General features: G+C 39.5%; 1 protein-coding gene across 15 annotated transcripts in view; it reads right to left on the bottom strand.

Moving 5' to 3' along the window:
* Nucleotides 1-21869, bottom strand: part of HHAT (hedgehog acyltransferase) — a 472050-nt gene that overhangs the window by 275982 nt on the left and 174199 nt on the right. For all 15 annotated transcript variants that reach the window (XM_077157719.1, XM_077157721.1, XM_077157722.1 and 12 more), the window contains one exon: nucleotides 11133-11283. In XM_077157719.1, coding sequence (XP_077013834.1) covers nucleotides 11133-11283 — 151 coding nt within the window. The remainder of the gene's footprint in view (nucleotides 1-11132; nucleotides 11284-21869) is intronic.

Raw genomic sequence — 21869 nt, 5'->3', positions numbered from 1 at the left:
CTGGGAGAGCGCTTGCCTAAGGCCACTGGACACCAGTCCCCACACCATGAGATCCTCCCACACCTGTTCCTGCACCTCATACTTGTGTTTGCTCCCACTCTCCTGCTCAGAAGTGGCCTGGAGGCTCATTAGCAGTGGTTCAAGATGTCACAGAGGATGAAGAAACCATGGAAGGTTCAATAATTGAGGCTGAAGATGATGAAGCTGAAGTGGGAAAAGATGAACCCACAGACTTGGCAGAAGGTAAAGAAGATATATCTGGTGAACCTGAAGCATCAACAAGTGCAAATACAACTATCCAACTCGTAAAAGAGAAGATTTTCCAGCAAATAACATTTTGAAGTTCCTGGTAGTCTTTACAAAAAAGGGTACAGAAGACTTTATTGTTGAATCCCTAGGTGCCTCATTCTGTTAACCTCAGGACTACCAGTTTTATGACCAGAATTTCACAGCTCTTTTTCTGAACATGGTAGTGCTGCAATCAAGAAATCAGGATTTAAGGGATGACTTTGATCACTGAATCATTATATAGATATTCCTTTTGCTTTCCAGTATATTGGATTAGACAAAGGGAAATACCTGAAATCTCTAAATTGTAATCCAGCAGTCTTGATCTCTGATAATGATTGTAAAGCCTCTATCTTCTGCCCCTGTGGTTGTAAAAACCTTGTGACTAACTTTCATTTGTACTCAGTTATCTAGTTTTTCAATTTTAGAGTCTTGAAATCACCAAAGACAGTCCCTAATGTTTATGAACGAAGGGTCTTGGGTCAGCCCAGAACTAACCCAGCCCAAGTCCAAAGCTATCTTGATGACCGAGACTGGATCTAACCCAAGTGGGCCTGACTGACCTGCACAGCAGCTTAGACTTTAACCTATAAGTCACCTATATACATCATTCCACCATTTCCTTACAGACATCCTGTGACTAATCATGTAATCAATCTGTGCAGGCACAATGATCAGACTACCTCTATTACAGCATCTGGGGCCACTGTGCACATTATCCGAAACACTGCCCAACTTTTTCTCTAATACCACTATCAGAATTATGCAGTTCGGGAAGACAGATTTTGAGTCGCTAGGTCATCTGCTCTCCTACTATGCACCTAGTAATAAACTCTTTCTCTGTTTGAAACCCCAGTGTCTCAGGAATTGGTTGATGAGTACATCAGGCAAAAGAATCCACAGCCTTTGTCCAGTAACCATGAGTTGGATTCCTCAGAAAATGTTAAACTAGATCAATAAAACTTCACCAAGAAGGTTGCCCAGGAAATGGGCACAGAAGAGATCAGTGGGATCTGATGAGTAAACAGTTCTTTGCGCAACAATTCAGCCTCTACTTAACCTACCCTGTGTTTTTTGGCATGGTGGGGATTAGTGTAGAGAAGCCGTATCACCATAGAAGGCAACTGTAACTGAGAAGTTAGGATTTAAGGGATAATTATTACTACTAAATATTATATAAATATTTCTTTTTTTTTTCTTTCTGGGTATTAGAGCAGAAAGAGAAAATACTTGAAATCTCTGAACTGTAATTCAGCTGCCCTGAAATCTGATCACAATTGTAAAAGCACTTACCTCGTGCCTTTGTGATTCAAAGAACTGCTACTTCCTCTATCTGGTCTTTTTCTCAAAGTAACTTGTAAAGGCAAACGCCCTAAGGCTAAGGGAAGAACTTGAGTCAGCTATTAACTGGTTGCAGCCCCAGTTTGACTTCTTTACATTTGCAAATTGTTCTTGCTCACTCTTACTGTTGTAAGGGTTATTCTAGCCAGGTCTCACCCTTGTTGATAGTTACTATTCTAATGGCTAGTCTAGCTTAGTCTCTATTCTAATGGCTAGTCTAGCTTAGTCTCAGCCCCATGTATACTTACTATTGTAATTGTAACAACTCCTTCTCCTCTTGTTTGAATTCACAAGATCCTTGAACCCTTCAGACTGAGATGGATTTTTAGGCCACTAGACCACCTGCTCTCCTGTTTCCATGCCTAGCAATAAATTCTTTCTTTGACACCCCAGCATCTCAGGAATTGGTTATTTGAAACATCGGGCAGAGACTTCACCTCCTTTGTCTGGTATTACAGCTCCTGTTCATGTGTGCACTGCGCAGTCACAGTCTGTGGCAATAATATTGCTAAAAATGCATTGTATTCGCTTTCCTAAAGTAACAAATTTGTTTCTTTATAAACCATTAAAATCTATGTGTCCAACTTTCAGGAAGATAGCCCACTAGAGCAGCTTGAGATTAGCCCTACTCCACAGAAAAGTTACAGAAGGGACAGGAGGGTGACTGAGGCAGCAATTCGGGAGTGTGGCTGACCTCAGAGAGCCTTCTGCACCACATGTGGCAGCCCTGGTTGCAGAGGCCGAGGAACTGAGAGGCAGAAAGCTGGAGCCTGGCGTGGAGGCATGGAGGTACAGAATGCCAGAGCCCATGGGAGTGCACAGACAGGTATATGGGACTAGGAAATAAGCCAGATCACTCCTTGGGTGCACTAACCTCACAGTGCAACCCCATGACCAGCAACTCATCCCACACCCCAGGCACCTGAACCCCCTCAACCGCTCCCATTCCCCGTGCTCCAGGTGCCCCGACTCCACCAGGCCCCAGTGCACGTACCTGTCCCACACCCCCACCCCAAGTGCAGCTCAACCCACCTCTGCTGCACCCCTCCTGAGCACTACTTCGCTATTATATTCCCTGCAGGCTGTTGCCTGTGCATAAAGGTTGCAGGCACTAACCTCCATACCTAGGCTACCCCCATCCCCCCCACCACAGTGTTGCACAGCCTCACCTCACCCTCCCTGAGCTCAGCACATCTGTTTATGGCATTCCCAGGCCCATGCAGGCACACAGGCCCCCAATCACATCATTCAGCTCTGGGAACCGCACTTTACAACAGTCCTAGAACTGTGCATGCTCACAGCACTCAGCCTCATTTCCCAGCTCTGAGAAAGTACCAACCTACAAAGGCAGGTCACATACACCCTCAATCCAAAAAGGCGTAACACTGACCTGCTGCCACAGCTCTACACATGCACACAAAGGTCCCATGCCTTAGACCAGAGCACACCAGGGTTCCATCCTCCAGACCGGTACACCTGCACAGCTACATCCTCTCTGGCCGTTGGGTGCCCACATTCACAAGCATAACATCCCCACCCTGCACCCATACCTGCCCTGAAACAAATCACCGGAGAGTGCGCCATCCCATGCCCTGCTCCCTGCTGTACAACCATCCTGTAAACACAAGGCCTTAGACTACTGAAAAAAATCAAATCCCAAAGTAAATCAATCAAGATATTTACATGCCACGAAGACAGCAGAAGAACACGAAGCATATCGCGATGCAGACAGATACAGTCCTGCTTAATGACCAAATTTAAAACATATGAAGAGACACAGACACTGGAATGAATAATCAAAGATGTTCATACAACTCTACTTAATAAAATAAGTGAGATAGTAAATGACATAAAAGAAAACAAGAAGACAGTAGAAGAGCACAAAGAGGAATTTGAAAGAATAAATAGAAAAATAGCAGAAATCACAGAGATTAAAGACTCTGTTGACCAAATAAAAAACATACTAGAGGCACACAACACCAGATCTGAAGAGACAGAAGAAAGAATAAGTGATATAGAGGACAAGATAATTAACTTCAAAGACTCAAAATAGCAAATGGCAAAAAAGATGGAAAAAACTGAATGGGAAATCAGGGAAAAACAAAGTGCAAAAATATAAGAACCATTGATGTCCCAGAAGGAGAAGAGAGGAGTAAAGGACTAAGAAGAGTAGTTGAAGATATAATGGGAGAAAACTTCCCAACCTCATAAAGGATATAAACATACAAGTCAGAGAAGCCCAACGAACTCCAAACAGAATAAATCCAAATAGGCCTTCCCCAAGGCATACACTAATCAATCTGTCAAATGTTGAAGAGAAGCAGAAAACCCTGAAAGCAGCAAGAGAAAAACAATTTACTACACACAAGGGAAATCAAATAAGACTGAGTTCAGACTACTCAACTAGCACTCTGGAGGTGAGAAGGCAGTGTCAAGATACTGAAAGAGAAAGACTTCCAGCCAAGAATTCTGTACCCAGGTAAACTGTCCTTTCAAATTGAGGGAGAGATTACAGCTTTCACAGACAAAGAAGTCCTGAAAGAATCTGTCAGCAAGAGACTGGCCCTATAAGAAATACTAAAAGGAGTTCTGCCAGCTGATAAAAAAAGACAGGAGAGGAAGGTCTGGAGGAGGGCATAGAAATGAAGAGTACCACTAAGGGTGATTTAAAGAATACAACAAGAAAGAGGAAAAAGAATATATAGATCTGACAAATAAAATAAAAAAAGATAAGATGGTGGAATCAAGAAACACCTTTTCCCTATGACCCAACAACAGCCCTACTTGGTATATACCCAGAAGAGCAGAAAGCAATAGTACAAACAGACATTTGCACACCAATGTTCTTAGCAGCATTATTCACAATCACCAAAAGATGGAAACAAACCAAATGTCCATCAACAGAAGAGTGGATCAACAAAACGTGGTTTAAACATATGATGGAATATTATGCAGCAGTAAGACAAATGACATCCTGAAGCACATGACAAGATGGATGAGTCTTGAGGACACAAAGCTGAGTGAAATTAGCCAGACACAAAAGGACAGATACTGTATGATTCCACTATTATGACCAGCATAAAGGTATAATCAGAGACTTATAATACAGAATACAAGCAACTTAGAGATACATAGAAGCTAGAGATGGGTGAACCATTAGCTAATGAGGTTAAACTTCAATGTAAGTGAATAGATAGGAGCAAAGGTGATTCTCGAGTTGATCTTGAAGTAATATTACCATATTGAAGATGAACAAGATTGAAAGGGGTTGTATGTCTATACCTACACATCCCATTGACTCACACAAGAAATATGAATGAGTTCTTGTAACAATTATTTCAAAGATATGACTTTTGTACAATGAATGTTTAAGTCCAGGGTACAGGGGAAAAACTGCTATTGCATGCTATGAGCTATGTTCAGAAGGAAACCATCGGCACTCCCACAGCCACAGCAGAGAAATAATGAGGTGAGGGACAAGATTGAAGAGGAGGTTTAGATCTATTTGGTGAGGGTGTGTTTATTGGTTTTCTGTCTCTTGGGAACAATGAAATTATCTAAAATTGAGAATACTGATGGACTGTGGACTTTGGGCCCTCAACATGATGCCCAAGAAATGCAGGTGGCTGAAGGATGCACTGATGGAAAAGTAGCTTGGCGAATGATGGTGTATACTTATGAACGAAGGCTGTGCAGCTACAAAAAGGAACAACGTCATGAGGCATGCAACAATGTGAATGAACATGTGGGGCATTTGGTGAGACAAAATAAGCCAGAAACAAAAAATCCACAATGGTATGGTCACCTTTAGAAAATGCTTATAAGAAAACAGGGGCCTAGATTATAAGCTTTAGAGCAGACACATTAAGTCCAGAGTGGTGATTATTATTTCTGGATTTTGAGAGACTTTCATATAAATATAACCTGATATTTGGAGAAAAGAACAAAGCTTAACAGGTTGGGGTTAAGGTAATTCAGAATATAGGGTAAGGAAGACAGTATCTATATTTTAGAACCACACATACTCTTTGAGACCAATAGAAGAACGGTTTATTTGATCTGGAACTGAAATTATCTGTAGTGATAATCTAATTCAACCTACCTGTACAGCTCATTTGAACAACTGAATCACAGAGAGCACAGAATGAGAAAGAGGTTCCTTAATCCTGTATAGATTATTTTAATGCCTGGAAACATCCTAGAGTATATTAACGAGATAATCAAAAAGTATTGGCAAAATCCCCTAAGGGAGGGGAGAAAGCTATGGAACTATTAAACCTTACCATCAGGGAATCCTCTGATACTGTGTCAAACTTTAGGGACACCCACATCAATAGGTCATGCCCTCGATCATGAGGCTTACTCCTGTGAAGCTTATATAAGTAGTATGGAAGCTTAGACTACCTATAGGCATGCCTAAGAGTTACTTCTGGAGGACCTCTGTTGTTGCTCAGATGTGGCCTCAGTCTCTCTAAGTCCAATTCTGCAAGTGAAATCACTGCCCTCCCCCCTACCTGGGGCATGACATCCACGGGTGAAAGTCTCCCTGGTGACATGGGAGAGGACTCCCAGGGATGAATCCAGACCTGGCACCATGAGATCAACAATTACATCCTGACCAAATGAGGGAAAAGAAGTGTGATTAATAAAGTATCAGTGGCAGAAAGAGTTCAAATAGAGTGGAGAGGCTGCACTGGAGGTTGCTCTTACACAAGGTTCAGGTAGACTTTGCTACCTATCATAACCTGACAACCCCCAACCAGGACCATTCCAGCCAATCTTAAAGAACACCTAGGACAATTTCTAAGATTCCACAAGGGTTCCAGGCACTAGAGTAACTTTCCAGAAACCTAAAACCTCCAGATGGGTCCCTGGTCCAGATAGGTCCTGAAACCTAGCCCACCCTCTCCAGAACATCAGATAGTTCCATCTCCCTACCCCTTATTAGTGACATGACAGACACTTCCAACAGCAAAAATTTAGAATTGCCATAGCCTAAACAATCCCAATGAGAGGTATGGAAAGATCAAAGGTGATGGTGGAATTATACATTGATGATAGGACTTAACAAATGAATATGAATGCAGAGTCATTAAATTGATATCTCTTTTAGTCTCCAGTATTTTAGAGCAGCTAGAAGTAAAAACCTAAAATTGTGAAACTGTAACCCATGTCAAACTCTGAAACATGGTCTACAACTAATAGTGGTGCTGTGCTTGGAAATATATAGCTTTTTTGTATATATATTATTGTTCACAAAAAAAAAAGAAGGAAAAAAAAGTCAATTGTGATGATAAAAAAGTATTTAAACCGTCTAGCCTCCTATATTCTGGAACAGCTAGAAGGAAAAATATGATAGAATCGTATGGCAGCCCATGACAAACTCTGGGAGCTATCCTGTAATCACTTTTTGAAGAGTGCTTTGAAAACTATTGCTTTTTTATTTCTTTGCTTTGTATATATGTTATACTATACAATAAAAAAAAGTTTAAAAAAAAAATCTGTGTGTTTGCCTGCTGTATGTATGTGAGCAGTTGGTTTTATCAGAATCATTGTTGAACTACCTGAAGTATGCCTTTAGAATACTAAATAAAGTGTTGACGTCTCCTCCTTGACATTTTTTCATATCCCTCCCCCCTCAAACTCAATATTTGCCCAGTAGGTGTCACGCTTTGGATGTTTTAAAGAAATCAATTTGGCCTTCCTTGGAATTACTCAGATCCCCACTGATGGTACATATTAGCATTCTATTATTATTGCATTGCTGTTTTACAGCTAGTTTACTAAAGGCACATGCAAGAGTAGCAGTTGGTTAGCAATAGAATTGTTTTGGTATTTTACCGCTGCTTACTATAATGTACACACTTAGGAAACTTCCCAAATGGGTTGAAAGAATTTGGGGACCTTTCTAGCAACAAAATTGCGAGACATGAAATGTCTGCTAACATTGATATATAAAATCCGTCCCCACCCCTTTTTTTTAAATGAAAAAAATAATAATAATACACTTGTGCCACCTGAGTTGTTCCTAGGGACTAGCTCTGGAATGATTTTAGACCTACTTAGTGATTTTTTTTTTTTTAAAAAAAAGAGAGATTTTCTTCTTTAATAGAAAAATCCTTGCTTTAAAAAAATAAATGACCTTGGTCTACAGACCAAGCAGGCCAAATTATAGGTACAGACATATTTTCCAACTAATTCTAATGTGCGTATAAAAGAAATGAGTTTGAATATTTTTTAAAAAGTCAATTCTTTTTATCTTATCTTTTGAGGATTCTGGCTGTTGATATCACCCCTTTGTATTTAATCTGGAACATTTTTAAATGTAAGTACTTAAGATTCTCAGAACCAAAACTAAATAGGATGCCATAAAGTCTTTTTAGGGAATTACTCTTGCTCTAGCTAGTAAATCAAGTTTGGCATTATTGTCAGACTGAATAAAGAGTAAAGTTAAATAGCCATGAACAGGTAAGAGGCTCTGCCTCCTCTGTCTTTAACCCATATTCTCCCACATAATGGAAAAACTGGTAAATGAAATTTTAGTGGCTGTTTAATTTTGTACCCGTCTTCATTTTCTTTCTCTTTGTTATAACTCTCTCCCATACCCATACCCACCAAAAAACAAACAAACAAAAAAACCTTTCCAAGCTGTTTAAGTATTTATGCATCTGCGCCAGAGCCTTTGACAACAGGAGTTATTCTGTAGTTGTTAAATCACTTTGCAAGAAGGGACTAAGCTGTCAAATTACCTATATTGGTATTGCTGGACTATAAACTTTCTTTACCTGTAATAGGAAGAGGCTGAGTTTTTAATTGGGCTAGATGATCAGCATTTTGTTGTTGTTGTTGTTTAATATAATATAGAACTCCACCATGTTTTCTAGGAATATATTCCAAAATATTTTATGAGTATGCAAATTTGTGAAACTACTAGAATATAGATAGTAATGTGGTGAGGTATAGTTATTAAATTTAAATGGTCTCTAAAGAGCTTTATTTAATGTCTGGTGATAAGCAGGCTGTTCTAGTTTGCTAGCTGCTGGAATGCAATATACCAGAAACGGAGTGGCTTTTAACAAGGGGAATTTAATAAGTTGCAAGTTTACAGTTCTAAGGCCAAGAAAATGTCCCAATTAAAACATGTCTAAAGAAATGTCCAATCAAAGGCATCTAGGGAAAGATACCTTGGTTCAAGAAGGCCGATGAAGTTCAGGGTTTCTCTTTCAAGTGAGAAGGCACATGGCGAACACAGTCAGGGCTTCTCTCTCAGCTGGAAGGGCACGTGGCGAACACGGCGTCATCTGCTAGCTTTCTCTCCTGGCTTCCTATTTCATGAAGCTCCCCGGGAGGCATCTTCCTTCTTCATCTCCAAAGGTCGCTGGCTGGTGGACTCTCTGCTTCGTGGTACTGCAGCATTCTCTGCTCTCTCTGAATCTCTCATTCTCCAAAATGTTTCCTCTTTTATAGGACTTCAGAAACTAATCAAGACCCACTCAAATGGGTGGAGACATGTCGTCACCTAATCCAGTTTAACAACCATTCTTAACTAAATCACATCAACCAGGGAGATGATCTCATTACAGTTTCAAACATACAGTATTGAATAGAGATTATTCTACCTTTAAGAAACGGGATTTATATCAAAACATGGCTTTTCTTAGGGGGCATATATCCTTTCAAACCAGCACACAGGCAGTGGCAGAGCCATACCAAGCGATGAGACAGGTGACCCTATCTCACTCCTTGGAAACTGGCCCTGCATACAGGCCCTTCTACTTCTGCCGAGCAAATTAGGGCCTCAGAAACGTGTGATTTCTTGGTTGTCATTTTTTTTTTTTTTTTAAGCATAGATTGGGAACAACTGAAAACTCTTAAATCCTCAGCTGGGAGGGGCTGACTATAGCATCAGTAAGTATTTAGCAGAAACTAACTCCATAATGAATGGAATTCAACCCCACACATGGTTTGTTCAAGCACACTTAATAGTCTTTTTTAAATGTCTTTTGAAAATGTACGTATTTGAACAAAATTTTTGTTTGTTTTCATACATTCATTCATTTGCTATACCAACCACGGTTTCAGAATTCATCTTTTGAAGCTTGCTTTCATGATCAGTAAAATGAATTTAAGTATTTTCTATATCATACCAGTCACCCAGATATGTGAGAATAATATGTTCACAAAGCATATTTTTAAAAAACAAAAAAGTTACCAGAGCCTTCCAACCAGGCTCACCTTTTAAACAAGAACCATTCACTGGCCTCATAATTAGAGAGCCTTTTGGCTAGCATTCCCCAATCTTGCATTAAAACAGGGCAACGTGGGATATTCCATGAAGTAATTAAGGCCAAGTCAAAGCAATTATCCTGACAGCCACCCCAAGAAGCAAATTGGACCAAAAATAAAATGAGTTTCAACAAACTTAGATAAATTCAGCATCTATAATAAGTTACTACGGAAAACCCAAGATGAAGAGCACTCTCCTCCCCCATCCATTTTTAATAGCAACCCTGGATAATGATATTCACCAAGTTCTTCCTCTAGATAAGGCTTGGATCTTCTGCCCACAGGGATGAAATATAAGACTAAATAAGCCACAGATCTGACCCGGAACAGCCATCATGAGCAGGGCCAAGACTAGCATGAGGCAAACTAGGTACCCAGGGAGCAAAATTTAATTAGGTGTTGACTCTTGGGTCCTGTCCCTTGTTACATCCTGGCAATGGTAAGAAAAACACAATAAGCAAGACCACCTGCCCACCTGGGAATGAATCAGAAAGGGCAGCATGGCTGAGGGAACCTTTTCAACAAGGATTCCAGGCCAACCATAAGCTTATGGGACCAAATCACAAACAATGGGAAAACTCAGAAAAAGCAAATAAATACCCTGTGCATTGAACATAGTAAAAATTGAATGGTAAGAGCCAATATTTGTAAATTTCTATATGCCAGATGTTTTGCATGCATTAGCTTATTTAATTTTAAAAATAACTTTCTGAAAATAATTATTGTTACTATTAGTAATAATAGCATTGTTCCTACTTCAGAAGGAAGAAAAGGGAATGTTACAGAGATTTAGTGAATTGCCCGAGGTCTGAGAACTAGCAAATGGCCATTGCAGCCTATGTTATTACCTTAAAATAACACTAAGAATCTTTTTTTTTTTATTCAACAATCCCACATATATAGATGTCATTTTCAAACGGAAAGCAGTAAACTCATTAGTATACAAGATACTGAGAAACCACTTCAAACACAACCCATTGGGCATCTGTACACCTACTATGTGGGAAACTATCTTATCTCACATATTTCCACAACCTGGTATTTTCAGGACAATCAGAAAGCACGGACTGTCACCCTGTTAGCCAGATGAAGAAACCGAAGTGCCACGTGTGGCTGAAGGGGCAGAGAAATGACCTCAGCCCAGCCCCTGGAAGCCGCTCAAGCCATGGCTAAGTCCACCAGACCCACGACGGGCTTCAGCAAGCCAAGCCACTGACCTCCACATGCCCGTGAAGCTGAACATGGTGCTGACGCAGCGAGGGAGGGGTGGCGGCGTGAGGCCATCCAGGCGCATGAGCAGAGCTGGAACGCCAAAGAGCACCAAGTACTTCACGTAGAAAAAGAGCACGTGCGCCAAGGCCAGGCCTCCTGAAAGACAAAGGTGCCCATTAGACACGGACAAGCGGAGCCACCTCCTCGGAAAGATGCAACACCCAGGCACACACCACCCGCTTCCCTTCTTTCCCCTACCTCAGGCAAAAAAAAATACATGTCCCACATCGGTTTGGATCAATACAACTTTTGGATTGATCAATACTGTGCCTGGTCTCCTTTACCAAAAATGTGCAGGACCTCTTGGCGGTCATACTGCTTTTTAAAAGCAGTCACACTTTCAGGCATACTCTTTAGGAAAGAGCATGCCTAACGTGTGTGTGTGCGCATACACGTGTGTATGTGTAGACATATGCATACATATAGAGACATATTTAAATATATAAACTATTAGAAAAATTCTTTTCAAATGCTCTCAAAACTCTATATGAGGAAAAAAAAACATCTCTACATGAGGGTCCTGTGATAGTGCAAGGAGCAGCCTGTTGGCACGAGTTGTGTCTTTCCAGGACAAGAGGAATACAGGGTGTGGTAAGCAGGGGGCTGAGAGGTCTGGATCACACACCAGAGCCCTTGACCTCCATCCCTACACCCTGGGAATGACCTACATCCTGTGTTCTCAGTGCTCCACTGACTACGGACTCTCCTCAGGCTGCCTGCCTGGCCATTTCAATCTCTTTTCCCTGGGAGGTGGTGGGAGGGCCAGGCTCAGGCCAACCGGGTACCATGGTCCTGAACAGCTGCTGGCCGTGTCCACATTGGCCCTGGCAGAGGGTAAGGAGGTTGAGCTGGAGCAAGAGCCCTATTGAGAAGGCCAAGTGTAGAACACAGGAGGGAGCCCCCAAGAAGATGAGCAGCTGCCACATCCCGTCCAACCCCAAGGCCCCTTCTTCCCCATACGAGAAATTGCAGAGCACGTGGATGCCGCTGATCAGGTTCTCTAGTGGGATATTCTGAAGGGAGTGACAGCCCTAACGGAGTACTAGCCAAAAAATGTTACTGTCTGACCTCCTTGAAGCTACACACAATACATAGAGGATCTTTAAAAGAAGTCATAACTGTGGAGTATGTGATTGTAAATGATAGCCCTGGGTCAAAGGAAGCACACATGCCATTTTCTGAATATTCAGCCTGGGCAACGGTAGATGGCAGTTCAAACGTGAATGCCCTATATCCTATGGAGAGAAGACCCCAATAACTGTTGCATCTTTTTCCTATTCATGGTCAAACAGGTTGTTCAACAGACTTGAAAACCAGATGGCAATCATACCTGATGGACTGAATATAAAGTTTCAGCATTCTAGGATATGTTGTTAACAGTCAAAAAAAAAAAAAAAGCTGACGCACACACACAGACACACACACACACACAGACGCACATAAACACACATCATGTAGTGGAATTTATGTGCTGAACGGACATTTGCACACCAATGTTTATAGCAGCGTTATTTACAATTGCAAAGAGATGGAAACAGCCAAAATGTCCATCAACAGAAGAATGGCTAAACAAACTGTGGTATATACATATGATGGAATATTATGCAGCTTTAAGACAAGATAAACTTATGAAACATGTAATAGCATGGATGGACCTAGAGAATATTATGCTGAGTGAGTCCAGCCAAAAACTAAAGGACAAATACTGTATGGTCCCACTGATGTGAACGGACATTCGAGAATAAACTTGAAATATGTCATTGGTAACAGAGTCCAGCAGGAGTTAGAAACAGGGTAAGATAATGGGTAACTGAAGCCGAAGGGATACAGACTGTGCAACAGGACTAGATACAAAAACTCAAAAATGGACAGCACAATAATACCTAATTGTAAAGTAATCATGTTAAAACACTGAATGAAGCTGCATCTGAGCTATAGGGTTTTTTTTTTTTTTTTTTTTTACTATTATTACTACTTTTATTTCTTTTCTCTATATTAACATTTTATATCTTTTTCTGTTGTGTTGCTAGTTCCTCTAAACCAATGCAAATGTACTAAGAAACGATGATCATGCATCTATGTGATGATGTTAAGAATTACTGATTGCATATGTAGAATGGTATGATTTCTAAATGTTGTGTTAATTTCGGGTTTTTTTTCCGTTAATTAAAAAAAAAAAAAAAGAAAAAAAAAAGCAGTTGGGATGTGATTACACCAGGAGCCACTGACTGTACACTCAGGATAGATTGTACGGTGTGTTAACAAAACTGTTTAAAAAAAAGGGGGGGAAATCAAACCCAGGATTGTAAGAGGTAGAGATCCTATAGACATTAACTCAGGCCGCAAATTATCCATCCTTCTTTTGGGAAATGCCTCTGAAGCCTACAGCCTTCATAGTCATATTTCATGCCAGATCATGCTCCTTTTTATAAAACTGTGATTAAACTCTTATATTCAATAATGAAAAAACAGAAGCAGTTGGGGTCATGATAATCCTCAATGGTGAAACACTCAGCTCCACTGGCTGAGATGGCAATGAAGGGGAACTGTAAACTTCTCAAAAATGAACTGCCAGGCTTTGGTCAGAAAACTTCCACAGGTAGAGAAGACAGAGCATAATTAAGAATAACTAATTAAAGGGCACAATGCTTCGGAGCTGAAATGATCAGCCTAAGGAATTGAAGGTATCAAAGGACCTATGGAAAACTGAACATGGTTAAGGTCATCCTGAGCTCTTTTGTGTATTAAGCATTAGAAAGTTTTTTTTCCCTCTTAGTAGGATGCAAGATCAGACAGAATGTGTTGCTTCATGTCTTTGTATTTTTTAGTCTATTTTTGTACAGCTGTCATAGGAAGGTATATGAATTAAATCCGTAGCTGAGTCTACATTTTATAAGTTACCATTTTCACACCATCTTCACCATTTCCTGGTATTTTCAGATAGAACTGGGGTAAAGAAAGGACTGATTTTGTGTAAATATCTAATATAACCTCATGACTAACTCTAGCTGAAAATAAGGTAACTGAAGATCTTATACCTTCAATATGTATAGGAAGAACAAGAAGCCACACATTTATTAACATGCAAAAGAGTTTTATTTATCTGTTTCAGAATACTTCTCATGTATTAAGAGGCAAAAAACTGAAATTAATATTTTTCCTTGAAATTTTAAGAACAGGTTCACAAGTGCATAGAAAATAATGATACATGATGGCTTGTAAAACATTACAATTATAGTTCCTGATGTTTTGTAAAGAAAACTGTGTGTCTACCTGCATATTTAATGATTCTGCCTTCTTGTTATTGATTTTCATGTTCCCCATGAAAGATGCATGGCTCATAATTCTTTTTCCTTGACCTAAGTATCAGTCTTTACCTTGTAAGTCTCAGTCTAAGATTTCAGGGTTAACACTAGGGATTTTGCTACATTCTCTAATTAGGCATAAAATATGTTAGAAGGCAATGTAAGAATATAAATGATTCAGTTGTGCTTAAAGGTTATTTGCATACATGAATTTCAGTAGCTTCCATTATGTTACAAGTCAAAATTTAACTATTTTTCAGTAATTTTTAAAAATTAACAAGGGAATAGAGGACTTGAACAACACCGTAAATCAAATAAATAGACGTGACAGACACACAGAACACTTCAGCAGAATACACATTCTTCTCAAGTACAGCATTCTGCAGGACAGATCATAAATTAGAACACAAGTTTCAAAAAAGCGGAAAATACTGAATCATACAAAGTATGTTTTCTGACCACAAAGAAATGAAGCTAGAAATCAATAATCAAAAGAACACTGGAAAATTTACAAATATGTGAGAACTGAAGAACACACTCTTAAACAACCAATCAGAGGAGAAATCAGAAAATATTTAGAGATAGATGAAAATGAAACCACAACACTCCAAAGGACGGTGGGAAGATGGTAGAGGAGAAAGTTCCAAGAATTAGTCTTTCCACTAGAACAACTATTAAAACAGGCAAGAACAATCTGATTCAACTATTTCAAAACTCTGGAGTCCAGTAGAACACTGCAGCATCCAGGGAAGAACAGGAGGAAGAGGCTGGTACATTGCGGTCAATAACTGTGCATGCATTCTCTAGTGGCTACCATCTCCATCCCCCAGTCTCTCAGCTGGCCGGAGGGAGATAATCAACCCTGGCTCCCGGCACACCACCCAGTGCCAGGGAAGAGATATAAAAACCATGTTCCCCAAGATCCAGGGTACATGGCTGATCAGTGATCATTGCTTTTCATTAGATCAAATCACTAGGGACCTAGCTCAGGGGGTGGTCACTGTTTCTCCCAACATGCCCCTATCTTCAACAATTTTCTCTCCACACAAACGCAGCTTGAGGCAATGAAAGCAGCGTAAGAAACAATTGTGGTGGATGGTTTAGGGCAAAAGCTTTCCTGCTTTAAGTCCAGTAGCCGATACTTGGGAGTGAGAGAAGGACTGTCTCTTGGGAAGTAGAGGGGACATTCAAACTCATATAATCATGAGACATCCTAAGGCCACTAACAAGTACAGGCCAAGACAAAAGACCCAGAAAAGACAAAAATAACCCTACAGTTTGCATTCACCTTGGGAAGACCTTCCTGATAGGAGGGCTGACATTCAAGAAAATCTCTATCATATCACCAGCTGGTTACAAGCTCAAGAAACAGACATTTCAAGGAATAACCCAAGAGTTAATATTTTAAAATATTAAAATGTACAGTATGCAACAGAAAACGACAAGACAAAGAGGAAATGATGGCTCACCCAAACAGAATAAAAATCCGGAAAACACGAATAAAGAACACCAGACAATGGACATAATGGATAAAGACAAAAAAAAAAAGAAAAAAAGATCTGCAATAACTCAAGGAGATGAAGAAAAGTACAGAAAAAGAATTAAAGGATATCAGTACAATGAAACAACAATATAAGAATCTTAAAAAAGAGAGAGAAACTTTAAAAGGGAATCAAACAGAACAACTGGAGTTGAAGTCCACAGTAACTGATATGTAACGTTCCCAGGATGGTTTCAACAGCAGAATGGAGAAAGCGGAAGAAAGAATCAGTGAAATCTAAGACAAGACAAGTGAAATGAGCAAGGCTGAGAAGCAGAAAGAAAAAAAGGACTTATAACCCAATTTAAAAATGGACAAAAGGCATGAGCAGACACTTCTCAGAAGAGGAAATACAAATGGCTAAAAGGCACATAAAAAGATGCTCAACTTCACTGGCTATTAGGGAAATGCAAACAGAACCACAATGAAATATCATCTCACCCCCACCAGAATGGTCATTATCAAAAAAAAAAGAAAAGAAAATGACAAGTGCTGGAGAGGATGTGGAGAAAGAGGCACACTTATCCACTGCTTCTGGGAATGCAAAATGGCACAACTGCTGTGGAAGACAGTTTGGCGGTTCCTCAGAAAGCAAAGTATAGAACTGCCATATGATCCAGCAATCCCATTGTCATGTCTCAGAGGACATGAGGGCAAGGACACAAGTGGACACTTTCACAGCATTACTTATAATTGCCAAAAGATGGAAACAGTCTAAATGTCCATCAACAGACAAGTGGCTAAACAAGCTGTGGTATATACATACGATGGAATATTATGCAGCTGTAAGACAGAATAAAGTCATGAAGCATATAACAACATGGATGGACCTTGAGGACATTATGCTGAGTGAGATTAGCCAGAAACAAAAGGACAAATACTGTATGGTCTCACTAATATGAACTAGTATTAATGAGTGAAGTTGGGGAATTTAAGTTAAGAACACAGGTTATCAGGAGATAGAAACGGTGGAGATTGGGCAATTGGTGCTGAAGGAATAGATTGTGCAACAAGACTGTGCTGGTTTGAAAGAATATATGCCCCCTAAGAAAAGCCATGTTTTGATATAAATCCCATTTCTTAAAGGTAAAATAATCCTTATTCAATACTGTATATATGAAACTGTAATGAGATCATCTCCCTGGTTGATGTGATTTAGTCAAGAATGGTTGTTAAACTGGATTAGGGGATGACATGTCTCCACCCATTTGAGTGGGTCTTCATTAGTTTCTGAAGTCCTATAAAAGAGGAAACATTTTGGAGAGAGATTCAGAGAGAGCAGAGAATGCTGCAGCACCACGAAGCAGAGAGTCCACCAGCCAGCGACCTTTGGAGATGAAGAAGGAAAATGCCTCCTGGGGAGCTTCATGAAACAGGAAGCCAGGAGACAAAGCTAGCAGATGACGCCGCATTCACCATGTGCCCTCCCAGTCGAGAGAGAAGCCCTGACTGTGTTCGCCATGTGCCATCTCACTTGAGAGAGGTACCCTGAACTTTTCGGCCTTCTTGAACCAAGGTATCTTTCCCTGGATGCCTTTGATTGGACATTTCTATAGATTTGTTTTAATTGGGACATTTTCTCAGCCTTAGAACTGTAAACCAGCAACTCATTAAATTCTCCCTTTTAAAAGCCATTCCGTTTCTGGTATATTGCATTCCGGCAGCTAGCAAACTAGAACAAAGACTGACTATAAAAATTCAGATATGGATAGCACAATACTACCTGATGGTAGCACAATAATGTAAGTACACTGAATGAAGCCGAGTGTGAGTATGGTTGAGGGAGAAGGGCTGGGGGCATGTATGAAACCAAAAGGTAAGATAGAGGATAAAGACTGAGATGGTATAATTTAGGAATGCCTAGAATGTAAAATAATGGTGATTAAATGTACAATTTAAAAAATGTTTTTGTACAAAGAAGAACAAAGGAATGTCAGTATTGCAGAGTATTGAAAATAGATAGCGTATGGGAAAAAGTACAAACAATGTAAGCTAGGGTCTATAGGCAAATTCCACGGAATGTAACAAAGGCATTATGCCAAAACTAAATGTCCAGCAATGTAACAGTGGCTCAGTGGCAGAATCCTCGCCTGCCATGCTCAAGTTCAAACCTGCCATGCCGGGTTCGATTCTTGGAACCTGCCCATGCAAAAGAAAAAGCAAAAAACTAAAAAACTAAATGTCAACAGGCAGGGGGACTGGGAAAAGGGTATGGATTCTCTGTGGAAGAAAAGGAAATGTCTTCAGATAGAGTATGGTGGTGAAGGCATGTCTATCCTCTTAGGTTGGATTGTATGATGTGTAAATAAAACTATTTAAAAATGGTCAGAAAGAAACAAGTGCTAGAGAAAATGCAGAGAGAAAGAGATGTATCTATTCACTGTCAGTAGGGAAATAAGAGGTGCAGCCCCTTGGAGGGCAGTGTGGTGGTTCCACAGGAGGCTGGGGTGGGGTTGTCATATGATCCTGAAATCCCATTGCTCAGTATATACCTGGGGGAACTGAATGTGGGGACATGAATGAACCTTTGCACACACTGGTGTTTCTGGCGGCAGTGTTCGTGATCTACAATGAATAGAGTTGGCCTAAGGGTAAAACAACTGAGAAATGGAAGGGGGAACTACAGTATATACCTACAATGGACCACTGAGCCACCACAAGAAGGAATGAACTTGCAACTAGATGAATAAACCTTAAGGAGTGTACGTTGAATGAAATGTCAGGAAGAAAAAGACAAATATTATCATGCCTCAATTATACGGATTAACTATAATATAAAAATTCAGTGAACAAAAGTCAAAAGCATGGGTTATCAGGTTGGGGCTTATTATAAAGGGTCCAAATTGTAAGCTCTTCAGCAGCCACATACATTCAGGAGGAATACTGTTAATTCTAAATTCTGAGATACTAAGCTGTTTGTATATGGTGTGGTCTTTCCCAGAAACTTCACGTATTTATATGAAACCTGAGACTCAGAGTAAGAGCTCTGAAGCTATGAAAGTCAGCAGTACCTCATACAGGAACTGCTTCAAAAGTTGAAAAAGTGACCAGACATCGAGTACAAATATGAAGGAAGCTGATCTGGATAGGACTAAGGTAGATCAGAAGACTGGGTAAAGGATGATATCAACCATATTTTAAAATTTCAACCTCTGTGTGAGACCAAAGGGAGAGATATTTGTTTGGTGCAAAATGTATATTTTGTGTAGCACATTACCTAATTTAACTAGTATGGTCAGTTTAGTTGAACACCATAAGTACATGGACTCTTGAATAGGGCATGAGATTTCGTTGGTTTGTCCAGGTTAGTGTGATGCCCCAATAAATCCCAGAGTGATTTGGACAGTGAATAAAGAAGTATTTGCAAAGTCCCCTTAGGGGAATGGGGAGAAAGAGGGAAAGATTCAACTTCCCCATTTGGAGAATTTCTGATATTCTTGCAAGCAGTGGGGACAGCCAAATCAACAGGCCGAGCCCTCAATCTTGGGGTTTGCCCCTATGAAACTTATTCCAGCAAAGGATAGGCTAAGCCTACTTAAAATGAGACCTAAGAGTCACCCCCAGAGAACCACTTTTGTTGCTTAGATGTGGCCTCTCTCTCTAAGCCAACTCAGCAAGTGAACTCACTGCCCTCCCCCTCTACGTGGGACATTAACTTTCCCTGGATGTAACTCTCCCTGGCAGCATGGGACCAAATCCCAGGATGAGCTGGAATTGAGAAAACCTTCTCAACCAAAAAGGAGAAGAGAGAAATGAGAAAAAATAAAGTGTCAGTGGCTGAGAGATTTCAAACAGAGTTGAGAGGTTATCCTGGAGGTTATTCCCTTTTCAGTTTATGGTGTATTTGAGTGGCTAAAAGGAAGTACCTGAAACTGTAGAGCTGTGTTCCAGTAGTCTTGTTTCTTAAAGATGATTGTATGATATAACTTTCAGATGTGACTGTGTGATTGTGAAAACCATGGGTCTGATGCTCCCTTTATCTAGGGTATGAAGAGATCAGTATAAAATATGGATTAAAAAAACAAATAATGGGGGAAGAAATGTTAAAGTAAATTGGGTTGATGGAAATACTAGTGGTCAATGAGAGGGAGGGGTAAGGGGTATGGTATAAATGACTTTTTTCTTTTTTCTTTTTATTTCTTTTTCTGGAGTATTGCAAATATTCTAAAAATGATCACGGTGATGAATATACAACTATGTGATGATATTGTGAGCCACTAATTATACACCACACGTGGAATGTTTGTATGTTAAGAATGTTTCTGCTCGTATGTTGTTTTATCAATAAAAATATTGGAAAAAAAGACTTATGAAAAGCATAGGAAATATCTGTTGAGTAAAAAAATAAGGATAAAAAATAATACAGAGAGATAAATGGTAAAAGATTGGGTAGATTGCAATACTAGCGGTCAATGAGAAGGAGGAGTAAGGAGTATAGGATGCACGCGTTTTTTCTCTGTTCTTTTTATTTCTTTTTCTGGAGTGATGCAAATGTTCTAAAAATGATCACAGCGATAAATACACAACTATGTAATGATACCATGAGCCACTGACTGTATATTATGAATGAACTGTATATGTGTGAAGATTTCTCAACAAAAATATTTTTTTAAAAGAGAGAGAGAAAGACATCCAGGAGACTGTCAAGTATGACAACATATACATTATGGGAATCCAAGAAGGAGAAGGAATAGAGAAAGGGGCAAAAGGAATATCCACAGAAACAATGTCAGAAAACATCTCACACTTAGTATAAGATGTGAATATGCACATTCAAGAAGCCCACAGATCATCAAACAGGATATACTTAAAAAAAAAAAGTCCCGAAAACAATATGTCCCAACATACTAGTCAAACTGTTAAATGCAAAGGACAAGGAGAGCATTCTGAAGCTGCCAGGGAAAAGCAATGTGTTATAAACAAGGGAGTCCAATTAGATTAAGCTCCAAAATCTCATCAAAAACCACAGAAGGAAGAAGGCAGTGGACTGAAATACTTAAAGTCTGAAAGAAAACAACTGCCAACCAAAAATTTTATATATGACTTTCCTTTCCAAATAAGGGAGAGATTCAGACATTCACAGATTACAAAAAAAAATTTAAGAAGTTTGTTACCACTAGACCTGCCCTATAAGCAATGCTAAAAGTAGTTCTTCAGATTGAAAGGAAAGAACACTTGGATCCAAGTGGCATTAAGAAATAAAGACTGCCAGCAAAGATAACCACATGGAAGATTATAAATGCAAGTACGACTGTACTGCATTATTTGGTATGTACCTCCAATGCTTACTTCTTACAGGTGCTAAAATGTAAATGCATAAAAAGTAATGACAAATCTATGGTTTGAGACATACACTGTACAAAGATATAATTGGTAACAAGTACAAAAGAAGATGGGGTGATAGAGATATAGGAATGCTGTTATGCTTCTGCTATTGAAGTCAAGTTGATATCAAACAACATATTATTGCTATACATATAAGATGTAAATTTTAAGCCCAGGGAACAAAAAAGAAAATACATGAAAAAATATATCCAGAAAGAAATGATGGGAAGAGATCAAATATGGTACAATAAAACAATCAAATAAATATGAAAATAGGCATTAATAGAATTAAGAGACAAAAAAAGGTTTAAGACTTACAAAGACTAAATATAGTACAATAGCAGAAAAAAAGTTCTGCATTATCAGTCATGACTTTAAACCTAAATGGATTAACTCACCGGTCAAAAGGCAGAGATTTGAAGAATGGATTAAAAAAACTATGTGCTGTTCGCAAGAGACTCACCTGAAATTCAAAGACATAATTAGTTTGAAAGTGAAGGGAGGGAAAAAAT

Source organism: Tamandua tetradactyla, chromosome 4, assembly GCF_023851605.1.
Source record: "Tamandua tetradactyla isolate mTamTet1 chromosome 4, mTamTet1.pri, whole genome shotgun sequence".
Lineage (NCBI taxonomy): Eukaryota > Metazoa > Chordata > Mammalia > Pilosa > Myrmecophagidae > Tamandua > Tamandua tetradactyla.
Note: the sequence above shows the minus strand (reverse complement) of the source record. Positions and strands in the feature narration are given on the sequence as shown.